The following is a 17,989-nucleotide window of genomic DNA, read 5'->3' as shown; positions in this document are numbered from 1 at the left end:
CCCATGTGACAGGCCTCCCGTCGTGGGGTGGACTGGAGACACGTGATGAGGTCCCGCTCAGTGGAGAAGTAAATGTCTGGTTGCATGTAACCCCAGTAAATGTCACCAGAGAGGCAGAGAGACAGCTGCAGAGTTCAGGGAAGGGACACAGCCCGGGCTGCTCGGGCCAGAGACGTGAGTGTCCCCGTTTCAGTGCGAGGAGTGGATGTGCAGCACCGTGCCTCAGGACATTTGCACAGTTGCGGAAGCAGGAGAGAGGAGGCAGAGGCCTGGAGTTGAGGAGGCCGAGGTGGGACAGGAGTCTGGGGAGAGACTCGGGTCTGGCTGGTGACGAGGAGCTGGGCACAGAGGCCGAAGCCCACTGAGCTGACTTTGGGTGGGTTAGACGTGTCCTCTCTGGTGTCTGCCGGGTCCCCGCCCCGGAGCTGGGCATCTGCGCACGCAGCATGGTTCCCTGCAGAGGGGCTCGGGGCTCAGCAGCAGACGGGCTGGGCTCCCCACAGCCCTCTGCTCCTCCCAGGAGAAACTGGGTCAGGAAGCGCTGGCCCTGGACACCCCCCGGGGGGCGACTGGAATAGCCACGGCCCAGGCTGGTCACTGTCCCTCAAGCTGCTGGGCACAGCTGCACCAGGCCTCTGCTCTGGACCCAATGGCCACCTCATGTTTGCATGGCCAGATGGGAGGGTGTCCACGGGCCCAGCCCAGGGCCGGAGCTCCGTGACCGAGGGTTCCTGACGGCTCGGCCTCTGCCACCCCCACAGCCCAGGCCTGTCCTGCCTGCTGGCTTCCAGCCTGGCCCTGCCGTCCATCCTCCTAGACAGCCAGGGAGCCAGTTAAAATGCGTCCGATGGCGTCGTCTCCCCTTTTGCCGAAGCTGGCCTTTGATTTCTCTTGGTACCAGGGATAGAACCCAGGGCGCTTAGCCACTGACCCTGTCCCCAGCCCCTTGTATATTTCATTTAGAGACAGGGTCTCCCTGAGCTGCTCAGGGCCTCGCTTTGGCTGAGACTGGCTTTGAACTCGCGATCCTCCTGCCTCAGCCTCCCGAGCTGGTGGGATGACAGGCCCACAACACCGTGCCCCGCTGCTGTGCTCTGTTTCTATAGTCAGTCCAGCCGTGGCATTGGGAGCTCCTGCAGTTAGTCTCCGTGCCCCTTTCAAACGCCCCCGTTGACATGAGTTGAGGCGTTGTTGTTTGATATTCCAGATCAGTCCATGTCCTGTATTGATAGTCCTTGTCTTAGAATCAGCCGTTTCTCCAGGAATCCCTAGAACCTTTCATCACATAATGGTCTTAAAAAAAAACAAGATTTGGAGCTAGGTGCAGTGGTGCCCACCTGTCATCCCAGCAGCTCAGGAGGCTGAGGCAGGAGGATCACAATTTGGAGGCCAGCCTCAGCAGTTTAGCCAAGTTCTAAGAAGCTCCGCGAGACCCTGTCTCTAAATAAAATACAAAAAAAAAAAAAGGGCTGGGGACGGGGCTCAGGGGTGAAGGTACCCTTGGGTTCAATCCCTGGTACCAAAAAAAAAAATACAAGAACCAAGATTGGGTCCCTAGGTACAGCCGTTGCTCACGGGGCCTCATTTTCTCAAGCCGTCTCCACTGGCGGAACCAGGCGGTCGCCCATACTCTCCCGAGAACCTGTGGGGACCACCTCCTGCACACAGAGCCACTTGCACCTTGTTTCCGACTCACCTCGTCACACACAGAGCACCCTGGCCTTCCCCCCCTGCTCTCCGAAATGTCCCCCCCGACAGCGAGGGGGCGGGTGCCCACTGTCCTCTCCCGTCCACTTTGCCGTCCCATTGGCCCTTGGTTCTCAGAGACTCTGTTGGTGGGCCCACAAGTCCGGGTGGACCAGCTCTGTCCTCTGGGTGCTCTGAGGATGGCTCTCCACTGCCTGCCGGCTCCATAGTCTGGGGCGAGAAGTCGCCTGTCCCTCCTCTGGGCCTCCACCATCTGCCCTTTGTGTTCTGACTTTTGGAAGCTGGACTCTGGCGCGTCTCTGTGGGTCTTGAGGGGCCTCAGGCGGCTTGAAACCTGTCGAGATTCTCAGGCTTCTCTGTGGGACCTGCCCGTCACTGGGGTCCTTTAGTTAATTTGGATGCTGTGTGACGCACCCACAGACATTTTCCCTCCACCTCTCTGTTTCCATTTAGATCTTTACTGATCCATCCTCCCCCTGTCACCTCTTCTTCTGCACAATCAGTTGAGGCGTCTGGGGACGGGCGGGGTCCTGGGCAGCCCGGGCTCCCTCACCTCCCAAGGGTGCTCTCTCTGACCCCGTCCCCAGCCCCCAGTCTGCCTCCTGAGCCCCTGGCAGAGACTCACGGGAGGGAACCGGCCATCACGTGCAGATTCCCGTGTGTCCACCTCTCTGGGCTGTTCCGGGTCCAGCCGGGAGCCCACCCTCGACCTCTGGGAATGCCTTAACATTTAGCTGCCAGCCACCTCGTCCTCCCGTGTGTCGCCCGAGGTGTGACGTTCGTAGGGAGGAGCGTGTCAGGCTGTAGGACTCAGTTCAGGGGCCGGCTGGTGACCTGGGGTCTCGCAGAGTTAAGGACAGCTGGGACTGACAGGCCCCTGGAGCCTTCTGGGAGGAGAGAAGCATGTCCCCCCGTCCTCTCGCAGCCTTGCCACATCCTAAAGGAGGCTGGAATGACCGTGGGGACGTTTTCTGGGTGACTGTCCCTCAAGGCCACCCCGTGGGCTGCGAGCCTGCACAGACCAGGCCCAGCCTTGGGAGAGCAGGAGCTGTGGCCCAGAGACAGACAGGGTCCGATCCCAGCACACACAGCAGGACCAGCCTTGGCATCCCGAAGGCCTGGCTCTGTCCAGCGTCCCCCCTGCTGTTTATAGAGGCCAGATCGGGGGCCAGTGCGGCCCCTCACGGACGGGACAGGTGCCTCCAGGGTCTGACCCTCTTTCCTCGCCCACAGGAGAACCTGCAGAAGCTGGTCCACATCGACCACAGCGTGCGGGGCCAGGGAGACCTCCTGCAGCCAGGGAGGGTGAGTGCCGCGCCCCAGCACGGGTTGGTTCTGGGTGTCCTGGGGGGTCTCTTCACTCCGGGAAGACGGGGCGCCAAGTATTTTCAGTCCCGAGTAGCTGCCAAAGCAGAAGATCATCTCTAGAACAAACCTGAAGAAAGCATCTTAAAAATACGGTCTTTGCCAGGCCCCGGGACTCAGGCCTGTCATCCCAGCGGCATGGGAGGCCGAGGCAGGAGGATCGCAAGTTGGAGGCCAGCCTCAGCCACTTAGCGAGGCCCTTGGCAACTCAGTGAGACCCTGTCTCTAAATAAAATAGAAAAAGGGCTGGGGACGTGGCTCAGGGGTCCAGTGCCCCTGAGTTCAATCCCCGGCACCAAAAAAAATAAAAAGAGAAATTTATTTACTTGGAAGCCTCCAACTGGGAAATAAAAACCTATAACTCAGTTCAAAAACAGTTCAGAAATGTGGTCTTTAGCCCTTGGAATGAAAGATTGGGCTCAGCAGATTCTAACTTCCAATGACCCGCGGATCTGAGATGCTGTGAAATCGTCCTTAGCATTCGGAGCCTCTGGAACAACGGGGGCTGGAGCCACTGCTCCCAGGTCTCAACCCTCAGAGGCTCTGCTCCAAGTCAGCTGCTCACGGCGGCAAACAGGGAGGAGGTTGTGGTTTGGACCACACCGTCACCAGGAGGGTGTCAGGGCTTGGGACAGTGACGTAGATGCTCCTGAGAGGCCTCAGTGCCACCAGAGCTCGGGTGTATCAGGAGCATCTCGGGTGGCCTGAGGGTCCTCCATGGGGGGCTGCTTTCTGGTCCTCTGGAGTCTTCAGGGTCGTCCCCTGCCCCTTGTCTGCGGCAGCAGTGGCCCAAGCCAGGTGACTGAGGTCTGCCTCCGTCCCCACAGGAGTTTCTCAAGGAAGGGACACTGGCGAAAGTCAGGGGCAAGAGCAGACATCCCCGGCACCTGTTTCTGGTAAGTACTGTCCCCACCCAACACCAGCCCCTGGACCCTCTAGTCCCATGAAATCGTCCAGTGCCCATATTCGAGTGGCAAGGAACAGGTAAAATGGAGCAGGGCAGCATCTATGTCCTGTGGAGTAGCGATGTCAACCTTGGTGGCTCACTGACACATGGGCAGCTCCCTGTCCCCCTCCCAGGACCGCCAGGATCCTGTACTTACTGTGTTAGTCAGCTTTCCATCACTGTAACAGACATCCGAGAGGGTCAACTTAAAAAGAAGAAAGGTTTCTCTTGGCTCAGTTGTGGGAGCCCCACCTCACAGCCCATGGGCCCTGTTCTGGGGGCCTGTGGTGAGACAGCGCGTCAAGGCAGAGCTAAGCCCCTCGTCTTCGGGGCCAGGAGGCCAAAGAGAGGAAGAGGAAGGGGTCAGGTGGGGTTCCACAGTCCTTTCAAGAACACACCCCCAAGAACCTAAAGACCTCCCGCTAAGCCCCGCCTCTTAAGGCACCATACGCCCCAATAGCACCAGGCTGGGGACCAAGCCTTCCACACAGGAGCACTCAGGGGATAGTCAAGACCCAATCCTAACACCTCCTGTCTTCTGGGTATCCTGTTTCTCTCCGTCATTCCCTGTTCCTGTCCATCCTGGCTGCCTCTAACAGCCTCTTGCACTTTGCTAGGGTTGTGGGCAAAGCAACAGCATTGAGCTCTGAGCACGCGCCTCAGAGCCCATGTCTGAGGTTTGCCGAGCACCTCCTTTGTGGTGGGTTCTGGAAACAGGGAGGTCAGTCCCACGGGCCTTACCCTCAGCCCTCAGGGTCCCACGGAAGGAAAAGGACACGGGAAGACAGTGGCAGATACAGCTGCCCCAGGGAGCCAGGTGGCCACTGGCTGGACTTCCGTCACTAAGCATTGCTTTGTCTGATGGGGACCTTCCTACTAAAGTGGTCAGGCTGCAGGCTTGTGTCCGGCTGCCCTGACTCGGCGGGATTTTGAGATTCATCTGCAAGTCTTGGTGGTGCATTCCCTTGGATTGCTCCGCAGTGTCCAGAGTCTGTAGCATGGACACACCACACCCTGGTTTTTATTGTGGGTACCGGGCATTGAACTCAGGGGCACTCAAACACTGAGCCCCATCCCCAGCCCTATTTTGTATTTTGTATTAGAGACAGGGTCTCACTGAGTCACTTAGGACTTCACTAAGTTGCTGAGGCTGGCCTCGAACTTGGGATCCTCCTGCCTCAGCCTCTGGGGTCACTAGGATGACAGGCGTGCACCATCATGCCTGGCCCTTCTTGAGCGTCTTAACTCGGAGTGGGATTGTGGGGAAGGGGCTCACGTTTCAGCCCAGAATGGTCTTGCTCACCCGCGGGGTCCCTGGGGAGTGCCGGATGCCTGTGCACCCCAGAGCTCAGGGATCCTCCAGGACGGAAGCCCGGCACAGGGACCAGGAGGAGCCTGATAGCCTCCCCTCTCCCCAGATGAGCGACGTGCTTCTGTACACGTATCCCCAGAAGGACGGGAAGTACCGGCTGAAGAGCTCGTTGGCAGTGGCCAATATGAAGGTAAAGCCTGGTGCTGGGCATCTGGGAGGCCCCAGGGGAGGAGGAGAGGCACCCCCACGGGCCTGGAGAGGGAACCCTGGAGGGCTCCCTGGAGGCAGCCTCCTAAGCACTCAGAGCACTTGATAAATATCCGATGGGAAGAGGGCCTAAGCCCCTGGGAACCACCATTCTTATTTTCTTCCCATCCCCCTCCCCTCCCTTTGTCTAATCCAGTGAACTTCTACCCCTACCCTGGCCATTGTGAGTCAGTATCCACTTATCAGAGACAACATTCGGCCTTTGGTTTTTGGGGATTGGCATATTTTGCTTAGCTTGATAGTCTCCAGCTCCGTCCATTTGCCTGCAAATGCATGATTCCCTTCATCTTCATGGTTGAGTAATATTCCACTGAATATATATACCACATTTTCTTTATCCATTCATCTATGGAGGGGCACCTAGGTTGCTTCCATAGCTTAGCTGTTGTGAATTGAGCTACTATAAACATTGACGTGGCTGCCTCACTGTAGTGTGCTGATTGTAAGTCCTTTGGGTGTAGACCAAGGACCGGGATAGCTGGGTCAAACAGAACCACCTTTCTTTTTGTGGCCATGACCTCCATCACTCCCGGGGCCTCCTGCACACGGACCCCTAACAGCGGTCATGTCCTGTGGCCGGCTCTCTCCGCTGAGGCCCATCTGTGTGGTGACAGGCGTCCGGTTGCTCCTTCCTCAGTGCCATTCTGTGTGTGTGTGTGGCACGGCTGGGTCACGCACTCACCCCTCAAGGGACGCTTGGTCCTTTCCACATGTGGCCCTTGTAGTAATGGCTGCCACAAACGTGGGCACGCCCGTGTGGCCTCGCTCAGCGCACCTTGGTCCTGAGGATGGGGACGCTTGGTGGATTTGGGGCACTCTTGGGGAGCAGGAGGTTTGGGACAATAGACTTTGAGGCCACCGAGGACAGAGGAGGCACCTGCCAGGGGCAGGGCGGGGAGCAGGGAGGACCCGGCCGTGATCCAGGGGCTCCTGGAGGCCGTGGGAGACCCTGCCACGGAGCAGGCGTCCGTCCAGCAGGACAGCGTGCCTGTAGGCTGCCCCGGAGGGGACGGTCACTGCAGCTTTCCTGGGGGTGACGGCGCCAGCAGCCAGACACCTCCCACAGCCTCAGCCATGGCACCAGGGCCACCCTCTGCCCATGAGGACCCTGGGGCAGAGAGGATGTCTGTGGCAGGGCCAGGCCCCTTTGTCCACCGCCACCCGTGGACAGCAGGTGGGTTGCTGCCCTCCCGCCGCAGCCTGAAGGGGCTCTGGGTCCCGCAGGTCAGCCGCCCCGTGATGGAGAAGGTGCCCTACGCGCTCAAGATCGAGGTGCCCGAGTGCTGCCTGCTGCTGTCGGCCAGGTAGGGGGCGGGGCTGCGGGAGGGGCGGGGCTATGGGTGGGTGGGGCCTAAAGGTATGGAGTGGGCCAGGGAGGGGCGTGGCCTCGAGGTATGGGGTGGGGCTGCTGGAGGGGCGGGGCCTCAGAGGAGGGCGGGAACACAGGAGGGGTGTGGCCTCGACCTGGGGCAGGGCTGTGGGGTGGGCGGGGCCCCAAGGTATGGGGCGGGGCTGGGTAGGGGTGTGGCCTTCAGGGACAGGGTGGGGCTGCAGGAGGGGCGGGGCGTCGGGTCTGGGCAGGAACACAGGAGGGGTGTGGCCCCGAGGTGTGGGGCCAGGCTGTGGGATGGACCGGGCCTCAAGGTATGGGTCGTGGGACTCAGGGCAGGACTTCAGGGGGTGGGAGTGTCTGGAATGTGACAGTCTATATCCTGGGTCCCTTTGGATCAAAGGACCTTTGGCCATCTCAGTGCTTCTTGACTGTCCTGTGGTCACAGCCCCTGGGGGATCTCATATTTAAAACAAACAAACAACCCCCCCCCCCCAAACCCGAGGCTTCACTCCCCAGAAAGACGCCAGACTCATAAAATACAGGACCTCGGGGGACAGCGACCATGTGTTCACCAGGCCCTTTGTGAAGGGTGGGTGCACAGGACAAGTCCCGGTGGGTCGCACAGTGTTGCCGCCTCGCACTGGGGGCAGGGAGAAGGCGGAGAGTGAGGGTCCCCAGGTCCTCTCCTCCCATCCAGGGTGTCCCCTCGGGGCGGCTCATGGACAGGAGCCTGTCTCCGGGTCTCGAGGCCAGGAAATGCAGCGTTCCCCGGGGTCTGGCGGTCCCCTTCCTCGGGACCAGGGCTGCTCTCTAGGACCTGGAGGGGGGAGGGCCGGGTCCCTCTGGGGCCTCTTGTAAGGACACCGATCTGGTCCCTGAGGGCTCCGCCCTCCCGACCTGGCCATCTCCCGTCACGTGGGCGGGGATCTCAGCATATGACTTTCCGATGGCAGCAGGCCACGTGGTCTGTCCCGCAGGAGACCTGGGTTGATCCCCTGGGGACTTAAGGGGTGGCTGTCCCTTCTGGGGGAGGAGGGATCCGTGCCCCCTTGATCAAATCAGTGACGGGGGGGGGTGGTCTGTGGTCCAGCCTTGGCTGGGGGCGCTCATAGGCCGCGCTGGGGCCTCAGGTGGGGACGCCCATCTCCCCCAGGGCTGGGCCCTGCGCTCTGGCCTGTGGCATCCAGGAGCCTGCCAGTGACAGGCCCGTCCCCTCCTGCCGGCCCAGACTCTCCACACTGGATCAGTGGGGGCGGAGGGGCCGTGGAACCCGTGGATTTCCTCCTACCCACACGGCAGCTGGCTGCCCCCCACGCCCACACCCAGCGCCCGGTCCCTCCCAGCCAGGGCGTCCCTTCCGCCTGCTCGGGAGCGGGCTTTCTGCGCGGGCCGTGCGCGCCACCTGGTGGGCACTGTGGGAACCCCACCCTGCGCTGGTTCCTAGGGACCCTAGCCCTGGGGTGGCCCTGTCCACTCAGGACGCGGTGCTCCGCAGAGAGGGGGCTGGCGAAGTCTGTCTGTGGGGTGCGTGAGCCTCCAGGGAGCCCTGTAGGACATCAGGGGAAAGATGGAAAGATGGGGTGCTCACCCGTGCCAGCTTCCACCCACCCTCCACGAGGACCCTGGCCTTCTGTGCCCTCCTAAATCATGGGACCCTCTAGGCTTCCCTGGGGCCTCTTGCTTTGAAAAGGTGTTTTGCCAGGGACAGAGGGACAGGACAGAGGACACCCCCTATTTCATTTCACTCTCACAACGGCCCTGGGAGCTGGAGTTGGAGAAGCAGACCCAGAGGCACCCCAGCAGCCATGGCCCCTGGTACAGGCCAGGAGCTAAACTGACTGATTCCTTCCTCCACGCACACACCCCAGGGCTAGAACCAGGGGCGCTCAACCTGACCCCAGCCCCAGCCCCAGCCCTTGTTGTATTCTGTTGAGAGAAGGGTCTCCCTCAGTGACTTAGGGCCTCGCTAAATTGCTGAGGCTGGCCTCCAACTTGCAATCCTCCTGCCTCAGCCTCCCAAGCTTCTGGGTTGACAGGGGTGCACCATGGTCCCATGAGGAACTGGGATCTCACCCTAGTCTGGGGGGACTATCCAAATAAACAAATGACAAACGTAGCCCTGCAGGCCGAGGCTGCTCTGGTGGTGGGTGAGGGGCTCTGGGGTAGGGCCGCGCAGTGCGCGTGGATCCCCAGAGAGGGGCGGGAGGTGGAGGCCGCAGCTGCCCCGCTCACCGAGGCCGGTGCCCGCAGCTCCTGCGCCGAGAGGGACGAGTGGTACAGCTGCCTGAGCAGAGCTGTCCCTGAGGACTACAAGGCCCAGGCGCTGGCCGCCTTCCACCACAGCGTGGAGGTGAGTGGGCAGCAGCTCCCAGCCTCAGCGGGTACCAGGGAGGTGCCCCCGCCCCGACCTGGGGACACTGGCCTTCCACGCGCCCCTACCCTGCTGTGACCCCCGACCTGCGCCCCAGGGACACAGTACCCCCTGCCCACGCCTCAGGGTCCAGCTGTTCCCAGCCCAGGCCACGCAGTCCCCTGCGCCCCACACCCTGGGAGGGGAGGGGAGGGGAGGGACCGCCTGACCCGCTGCTGGCCGCTTCTGTCCCCGCAGATTCGGGAGCGGCTGGGCGTGAGCCTCGGGGAGAGGCCCCCCACCCTGGTGCCCGTCACCCACGTCATGATGTGCATGAACTGCGGCTGCGACTTCTCCCTCACCCTGAGGAGACACCACTGCCACGCGTGCGGCAAGGTGAGTGCCACAGGGTGGGGACAGGGCCTCCCTGCCCAGCCAGGGTCCAGGGCCCAGAACAAGGCACGTCCACCTGGCCCTGGGGGGGGGGGGACAGTCTTATTTTATTTTTAATGTTATTTTATAATTTTTATTTGTTCGTTTTAGACACACATGACCCAGAGTGCATTTTGACATATGAAACACACAGTGTGTAATGCAGTGAACTTCTACACACACACACACACACACACACACACACACACACATCAGAGAGAACGTTCGGCCTTTGTTTTGGGGGGATTGGCTTATTTTACTTGGCATGATAGTCTTGAGTTCCATCCGTTTACCAGCAAACACCATAATCTCATTCTTCTTTATGGGTGAGTAATATTCCATTGTGTCTATAGACCACATTTTCTTTATCTGTTCATCTGTTGAAGAGCATCTGGGTTGGTTCCACGTTTAGCTCTTGTGAATTGTGCTGCTGTAAATATTGATGTGGCCGTGTCCCTGTTGGGTGCTGACTTTAAGTCAACCACCATGTGACCCACCTGTCCCACTCCTTGGCTTGAGTATAAGCCAAGGAGTGGGACAGGTGGGTCCCAGTTTCCTGAGGAGTCTCCATCCTGCTTTCCCCTGAGGCTGGCTTGGCAGTGTCACCGGCCGTGCAGGAGGGTGCCTTTCCCCACGTCCTCGCCAACACTTAGGGTTACTTGTAACCAAGCTCCAGATCCCGAGGTGGCTCCATACTTACCATGTTTCGTCTTTCAGTTCATTTTGGGGGTGCATTGTGACCCCACACGACGGTGGGGCTGGTTCCCCAGTTGTGTGTGCGTCACAGACCTGAGTCAGCAGCACTCTGCGGTGACCTGCCCCCTGCCTCCCCCTGGTCCCCTCCTGTCCCGGTGTCCCCTCTGTTTCCAGGAGACGCCCCAAAACACAGTTGTGAAGGACACATGGCAGGTCCCTGGAAGAGGGAGGAGTAGATCCCCCCCCCCACCCCGGGGACAGGCTCCTCAGGAGCAGTAGCACGTGGCCTGGGAAGCAGGGGTCGCGACACCTGGGGACGGTCAGCATTCAGGGCTCCCTGGAGGAGGGGCCAGCCGGGCAGGGGCCCTGGTCAGCCTCACTGGCGCGTGTCCCCACGTGTCCCGCAGATCGTGTGCCGGAACTGCTCGCGGAACAAGTACCCGCTGAGGTACCTCAAAGACCGCATGGCCAAGGTGTGCGACGGCTGCTACGGGGAGCTCAAGAAGAGGGGTGGCGCCGTCCCCGGCCCCGTGAGAGGTGGGTGGCCCGGGGCTCCTCCTCTGCCTCACTGTCCCCGCCTGAAACCACGTCCCCCACCAGGGAGCGAGTGGACGAAAGTGGCCCTGGGGGACCTGGAGGTCCAAGCTCACCCCAGGGCACCCGGGAGCCACAGAGGCCACCAGAGGGGGAAGCCCAGCCCCTGCCCCATGGCCTCTGTCTGTTCTGGTGGGAGGGACTGTGCCCACCTTCCTGGTCCCACCTCACCGGGGGAGGGACAGCCTGAGCCATTGGTGGCCTCTGTCCCCTGCAGAGCGGCCTGTGAGCATGAGCTTCCCCCTGGCCTCCGCCCGCTTCTCCTCCGGGAGCGCCCTCTCCGCTGTCTTCCCCTCCACCTTCAAGAAGCAAAAGAAGGTCCCTTCAGCCCTCACGGAGGTAAGGCGGGACGGGCCGCCTCGCAGGAGATGGGGACTTGGAGTGTCCACTGTCCCCTGGTCCCCACTCTCCCTCCGCGGCGCAGACCCAGTGCCCACCACAGTGCAGACTGGGCCTTGGGTCTGAGCGAGCCCCAGTCTAGGACAGCCCGTCCCACAGCCACACACCCCAAGAAAGTGTCACCCGTTGATTCCACGTTGCTCCTTGAATATTCGTCTCAGGTAGCAGGTGGCAGGTGGCAGGATTTAGGGTGTTAGAGGATGACGTTTAGAAACAGGCCACGTTCTGCCCACTGACCCGCTCCTTCTGCAAGTCACAAATGTGGGCAACAGGGCTGGCTGTCCCTCAGCGGTCAGAGTCCTGCTGGCCGTGCCCGAGGCCCGGGCTCCACCCCCAGCACCGTGACCATCATGTTAACAAACGTGGAAAGAGGAGATGTGAAAAGTGAGCTCCTCTCCATCCCCAGCCTCTCTCCGTCCCCAGAGGGGACAACCAGCCAGTTACTTTCTTTTCTTGGTCGAGAGGAGAGGGTATCAGAGACGGACCTCGGGGACACTTGGTCACTGAGCCCCGTCCCCAGCCCTGTTTGGTACTTTATCTAGACACAGGGTCTCCCTGAGCTGCTTAGGGCCTCACTGTGGCTGAGGCTAGCCTCCACCTTGCGATCCTCCTGCCTCAGCCTCCGGTGAGCACCACTACGCACGGCTCCAAGGCAGGTTTTGACAGCAGGTCCCCTGGGTCCCCTAAATCCTGTCTGTCACACCCTGAAGTCTGCCATGCTGACCTTGGTGCTAACTAGATCCCGATCTCAGGTTTCAGGCAGGCAGGCGGCTTGCTGTGGCTTCTCCCCTTGGTGTTTGAACTGTGTCCCCCCCACCTGTCGCCCTGACTGCTGTGGTCCCTTCTGCCAGGTGACGGCCTCTGGAGAGGGCTCTGCCATCAGCGGCTACCTGAGCCGGTGTAAGAGGGGCAAGCGGCACTGGAAGAAGCTCTGGTTTGTCATCAAAGGCAAGGTGCTCTACACCTACGTGGCCAGCGAGGTAACGGTGGCATTTCAAGTCCCCCCCTTGTCAAGGAGGCCCCCCTGGGGTCTTGCACGCGATTTCCCCCGCAGGGCCCTGTGGATCCCTGTGTAGGGGCCACTCCCGGCAGGGAGCCTTTGTAGAGCAGTGGCCTGCTGGGTGTGGACGTCCAGTTCCCCGTGGTCCCCACCAAAGGGACCTGCAGTCTCTCTGCAGAGACAAGAGGGTCCTGTATGTGGAAGGACACAAGGAAGTCTTCAGTTGTCACAGGCCCTGCATCAGGGTACGCCAGCCGTGCCCCAGGAGAAAACTCCTTTGTGCCCTCTGTGGGGGTGATTTGGGACAAAATTCTGCAGCTTAGAAGCCACCCCCTTTTGTCCATCCATTTCTTTTACTGGGGTATCTGATGGCTGCAGGATATCAGACGCCCCAGTAAAAAGTGAAACAGCTGGACGCGATGGCTCGCTCCTGTCATCCCAGTGGCTCAGGAGGCTGAGGCAGGAGGATCTCCAGTTCAAAGCCATCCTCAGCCAAAACGAGGCCCTGAGCCACTCAGGGAGACCCTGTCTCTGAATAAAATGCAAAATAGGGCTGGGGAGGGGGCTCAGGGGTCAAGTGCCCCTGAGTTCAATCCCTGGTACCAAAAAGAAAAAAAAGAGTGTGACATTTTTAGAGCTCATCTTACATCCTCTACAATAGAGGCTAGAGAACCCTCAAAACCGGCAGCCAGCTCCCAAGGTGGACAGCTGTGGGGCTGTGGTCACAGGCTGGGGACTGCTCCAAGGGAAACCTGTTGGATCATGTGAAAGGGTCACACCCTCCGGTTGGCAGCCTCCTCAGGCCAAGCCCCCTTTCAACACGGGTCTTAGCTGCGTTCTGTCCCCCTCAGGAAGAGCACAGCGCTGGCCACTCCCTGATGACCACAGCGGGGCTCGGCTGATGTCCCCAGGTCACTTCCTTAGGGTGCAATGCTTTCCTCTCAGGCCCCTCCTCGGGGTCACGGGGGCCTGCAGGGAAGCAGGCAGACAGGTGGGGGACTCTTCCAGAGCCTGAGGGCCCAGGCACCGGGGACCGAGGTGACCTTTACTCACGGTCACCCAGGTGGGGCTTTCTGTGCTGGGGGCAGTTTTGATCCCACAACAAACTGAAATGTGGCCCAGCAGCCTTCCAGGGCCCAGAGAGGCCTCTGGCTAAGGAGGCACACCAGGGGACACTCACAGAGTGTCTGTCACCACTGACCGGCTGGCTGGACTTCCTCTCCACGGCCTCTCGGAGGCTCCACTGTCCTGTAAGGTGTGTGAGGAGCTTTCCAGATGTGGTGGCTCCCCACACTGCCCTGCCACAGCCGGGTCCTCAAGCAACGTCGCAGGACACGCGTGGGGGACATTAGCAGTTTAGATGGGGGAAGGGGGTGGCATGACAATGGCCTCCCTAGAGTCCTGAGGACACAAGGCCCAGCCTCTATAGGTGCTACCTGTTCCTTCTCTTGGTGAAGAGCAGTTCATGACTTTGCTGAAGTCTATTAATCAATATTTTCTTTTTTGGGTACCAGGGATTGAACCCAGGGGCACTTACCCACTGAGCCCCGTCCCCAGCCCCTTTTATATTTTATTTAGAGACAGGGTCTCCCTGAGTTGCTCAGGGCCTCACTAAGTGGCTGAGGCTGACCTTGAACTCGTGATCCTCCTGCCTCAGCCCCCAGAGCCACTGGGATTCCAGGAAATAGTTTGACTTCTGTGTGACCTTCATCATTTCTCATCTTTTTGTTTATTTTTCCTGCCCTAGTGCAGTGGCCAGCACCTCTAGTGCGTATCAGGTTAGGCTCATGAGTGAGCACCCTCTTTCCCTGTTCCCAATTTTAGGGGAAAAGCATTTTAGGATTTTACTTCTGAGTACGATGTTGGCTGTTGATTTTTTATAGATGTCCTGGGTCAGGTTAAGGCCATTCCCTTCAACTCCTACTTTACTGAGAGTTCAAATCACGGATGAATGTTGCATCTTGTCAAACACTTTTCCCAATCTAGAGATTTTTAAAGATTGGTTCAAAATCTTTTTTTTTTTTTTTTGGTGCTAGGGATTGAACCCAGGGGCACTTAACCACTGAGCCACATCCCCAGCCCATATATATATATTTGATTAGAGACAGGGTCTCACTGAGTTGCTGAGGCTGGCCTTGAACTCACGATCCTCCTGCCTCAGCCTCCCGAGCTGCTGGGATAACAGGCATGACCACTGCTCCTGGCCAAAGATACTTATATTTCCTGTGTGGATGGGGCTGTGGCTCGGTGGCTGGGTGCTGGCCTAACATGGAAAGCAGCCCTGGGTTCAGTCCCCAGTAGATTAAAAAAAAAAAAAATCTATACAGAGGTTTTCCTCGGAGCTTTGTTTTTAAGATCCCTCTGCGCCCTCTGGGTATATCTCATGGAATTGCTAGCGACTTCTTAGCAGGGACATCCGAGGTCTTCATCCTGGAAATGAGGGTGTGGAGGGATGAACACATCAGAGGTTGTCATTAGCCACCTGGGCACCGAGTCTTTGGTCAGGCGCTGATGGAGGCCGGGTCAGAAGGCATGGCAGGTCCAGATCCACAGTCCGGGTGACCCTGGGAGACTCTCTGAGCCTCAGTTTCTTCTTTTGAATGGGGACAGCATTCAAAATGATCCTAGTGACGATTGAACAAGGGAATGAAGGGGAAAATGCTTGGCTCCTCCTGATCGGCTGTTCTAGAATGTTCCTTCCCCCTTGGGGTGGCCCGGGTGGAGGCGAGGGTGGGAGGTGAGTGTGGGTGGCCCCCAGACGCCCCTCCTTGTCCACCCCCCATGGTCCCCGCAGGACAAGGTGGCCCTGGAGAGCATGCCGCTGCTGGGCTTCACCATCGCCCCCGAAAAGGAGGAGGGCGGCGAGGCGGGCCCCGTGTTCCACCTTTACCACAAGAAAACCCTGTTCTACAGCTTCAAGGCGGAGAGCGCGGGTGTCGCTCAGAGGTACCAGGAACGTCCTTCCCCAGTCCCCCGCCTGTCCCCCAGGTGCCACCCGGAGCCCAGGCGTGTTGGCCTGCTCCTTGCCCGGGGCCACCCCTGTCCTCCTGGGGAGGGGCTCAGCCCTCGGATCCAGGTGGACCTCTGCACCTCCCCAGGCCCTGGGTGCGACATGGCCCCTTGCCTGGGGTGACAGTGATCTGTGCGGTCACCCGGGGTTTCTGTGGCAGGGCCGTGGGGACAGTGCTGTCTTGTTCGCAGGTGGATGCAGGCCATGGAGGACGCCAGCGTGCTATAGCAGTGGCCACTGGGACTCGGGACTCGAGAGACTCTTGGGGGACACTGAGCCCTTGTGCAGGCCACCTGGGTCGCGACTGGTCATGATCACGTCTCGACCTTCCCGCTGGGACCCACCCCACCCAGCACCTCTGCAAATGGAATATTTATGGCCCCCATGTCCCCTGTGTCCCAGCCCCAGCCCCAGCCACTCCCTCATCCGGCAGTGAGGTGACAACTTGGCGCCTGAAGATGGTGACCCACGTGCTCAAGCGGGGGCTCGGCGCCCGGGTGTCGCTTTGGGCTCCTGGAAGCAGCAACCGGTCCCTCCTGTCCCGGGGGCCTTGGTGGCAAGAGAACCCGCAGGAGAGCTTGTCACCTCGTCACCTGTCACCTCCAAAGCACTTTATTTGGCTGAGTCACCACCGCCATCTCCAAGTGACTAAGGGAAGTCACTTGAGAGTCCTGGGGACTTGGCCTGGGGACTCATTGGCCACCAGCCAGGTGTCCCCTGGATGCGGGCACAGGCACCTGACCCCTGCAGCTGGCCGCAACCGTGTCCTGCTGTGAGCCCCAAAGGCCTCCTCCTCTCCAGGCAAATCTGGAAACACAGCGGGTGACAGACCCCCACCCTGGGGACCAGCTCGGACCCTCGGGAGACTCTAATTTATTGTGCGCCTTCCCGTGTCCACCCCCCAGGGGCCAGCTGTTCACGGGAGCCTGACCGTAGACACACGGGGGCCCTGGGATCCCTGGGTCCCACCACCGGAGCCTTTTCATGTTTCAAAAGAAGCTCAACAGAAAGAAGAGGAGGTGGGTCAGAAGGTGGATCCCTGATCCTGGCGGGTGGCCCTGGTCCCGCAAGGGTGCGGGAAGTCGGGGCTTGAAGATCTCTCACCTCCTGGGACCGTCCTCGTTGCTCATGATGCTGGAAATTTCTTTTTTTTTTTTCTTTCTTGATGGAAAGCAGAGAGGGGCCGAGGGGCAGGGCTCCTTGTTGCTTAGAGTCAGGATCAGCCTTGTCATTTCCTGCTCTCCTGTCCCCTTCTCCTGCTGCCCTGCCCCCTAGGGAAGGCCCTTGGTGACAAACCGTTTGTAAAAAGCACCCTCATCTCCGGGACTTTATTTACATTAAATATTTTCAGGGAATTTCTTTTCCTAGGTGGCAGTTTTTCCTTTTAAATGTTTGCATTAAACGGGATGGAGGGTTCCATCCGGGTTACGGGGCAGACCTGTTTGCTCATGGTGGAAGGATTCGCTCCAGTGGAATCATTTTAGTGGCAAGATGCACATAAATGGGCTTCCTAATAACCCGCTGAGCCAGGCACCGTGACGCATGTCTGTCATCCCAGCGGCTCGGGAGGCTGAGGCAGGAGGATCGAAAGTTGGAGGCTGGCCTCAGCAACTTAGTGAGGCCCTGTCTGAAAATAAAAAGGGGGCTGGGGGTGTGGCTCAGCGGTTAAGCACCGCTGAGTTCAATCCCTGGTACCAAAAAATGAAAAAGGCTCAGAGTTTTTCTGGTCATGCTGATGAAGTAACTGGGGACACCCTGTGGCCCAGCCTGGCACTGGGTGGGGGTGTAGAGGAAGAGGACCATGCTCCGTGTCCCCTTTGGGAATGTGCCGAGGGCAGGCAGCTGCTGCGGTCACCAGGGTGGTTGCTTTGTCTGCACCTAGTGCAACTTCTTCCTCTGATCCTCAGTGTAAAAGTTGTCCCCAAACAGAAGCCTGACATGGGGACTCTGGCCACCAAGGCCAAGGGAGGTAGGAAGAGGCCCAGATGCTACAGAAACACGGTGGAATCTTCTGTTAATTGATTCAGGCTGCGTTCGGTGGCTTCTGCGATCATGGAACATTCTCTGCCTCCTGCACTCCGTTGGTGGCGAGGCCAGATGTGCCCACACTGAGAAGATGCCTCTTTTTAGCAGCGAGTAAGAGGAAGCTGACAGAATGGAGCAGTGAGGAAGTCGGTTCTGCAGGAGGAGGCCCAAGAGCAGAGGATCTGGTAAACCCCAAATCGGTGGGCTTTTCCGACCTGCTGTCCCAGGGTCAGCTGAATTCCAGGGGCGCTTCCCAAGGCTGCTGGCTGCCACTGAGAGCCAGGGCTCCTGTCCCTGTCCACAGCCCCCAGGGAAGGATGGCCGGGCTTCCTGGGGCTACTTCTTGCTTAGAAGCTGCCTACAGGCCCTCTGCCCTCTGGTCCATGCTAATGTGCCTTCCTGCTCCAGAGCTGGTCATGGAGGGCGGCCACCAGGACTGGTGCAGACAGTCAGTGGTCCTCCAAGGCCCGAGTACTAAAGGCTTGGTCACCAGGGGCGTGCTCTTGTGGCAATGGTGGGACCTTGAAGACGGGAGGCCTGGTGGGAGGACATT

The 17,989-nt window shown here is 59.6% G+C and overlaps 1 protein-coding gene across 1 annotated transcript in view; it reads left to right on the top strand.

Annotated features, from left to right (window-relative positions):
* The window catches only part of FGD5 (FYVE, RhoGEF and PH domain containing 5), a 66,303-nt gene extending 49,602 nt beyond the window's left edge, over nt 1-16,701 (top strand). The window contains exons 11-21 of the mRNA XM_081276035.1: nt 2,941-3,012; nt 3,900-3,968; nt 5,437-5,520; nt 6,822-6,901; nt 9,181-9,280; nt 9,539-9,676; nt 10,816-10,945; nt 11,220-11,341; nt 12,253-12,381; nt 15,196-15,347; nt 15,603-16,701. Of these exons, the coding sequence (XP_081132161.1) occupies nt 2,941-3,012; nt 3,900-3,968; nt 5,437-5,520; nt 6,822-6,901; nt 9,181-9,280; nt 9,539-9,676; nt 10,816-10,945; nt 11,220-11,341; nt 12,253-12,381; nt 15,196-15,347; nt 15,603-15,639 (1,113 nt within the window). The 3' untranslated portion in view covers nt 15,640-16,701. The remainder of the gene's footprint in view (nt 1-2,940; nt 3,013-3,899; nt 3,969-5,436; nt 5,521-6,821; nt 6,902-9,180; nt 9,281-9,538; nt 9,677-10,815; nt 10,946-11,219; nt 11,342-12,252; nt 12,382-15,195; nt 15,348-15,602) is intronic.
* Nucleotides 16,702-17,989: the final 1,288 nt, after the last annotated feature.

The sequence above is a fragment of the Spermophilus citellus genome (assembly GCF_964194105.1).
Source record: "Spermophilus citellus genome assembly, chromosome: 19".
Taxonomy (NCBI): Eukaryota; Metazoa; Chordata; class Mammalia; order Rodentia; family Sciuridae; genus Spermophilus; species Spermophilus citellus.
Note: the sequence above shows the minus strand (reverse complement) of the source record. Positions and strands in the feature narration are given on the sequence as shown.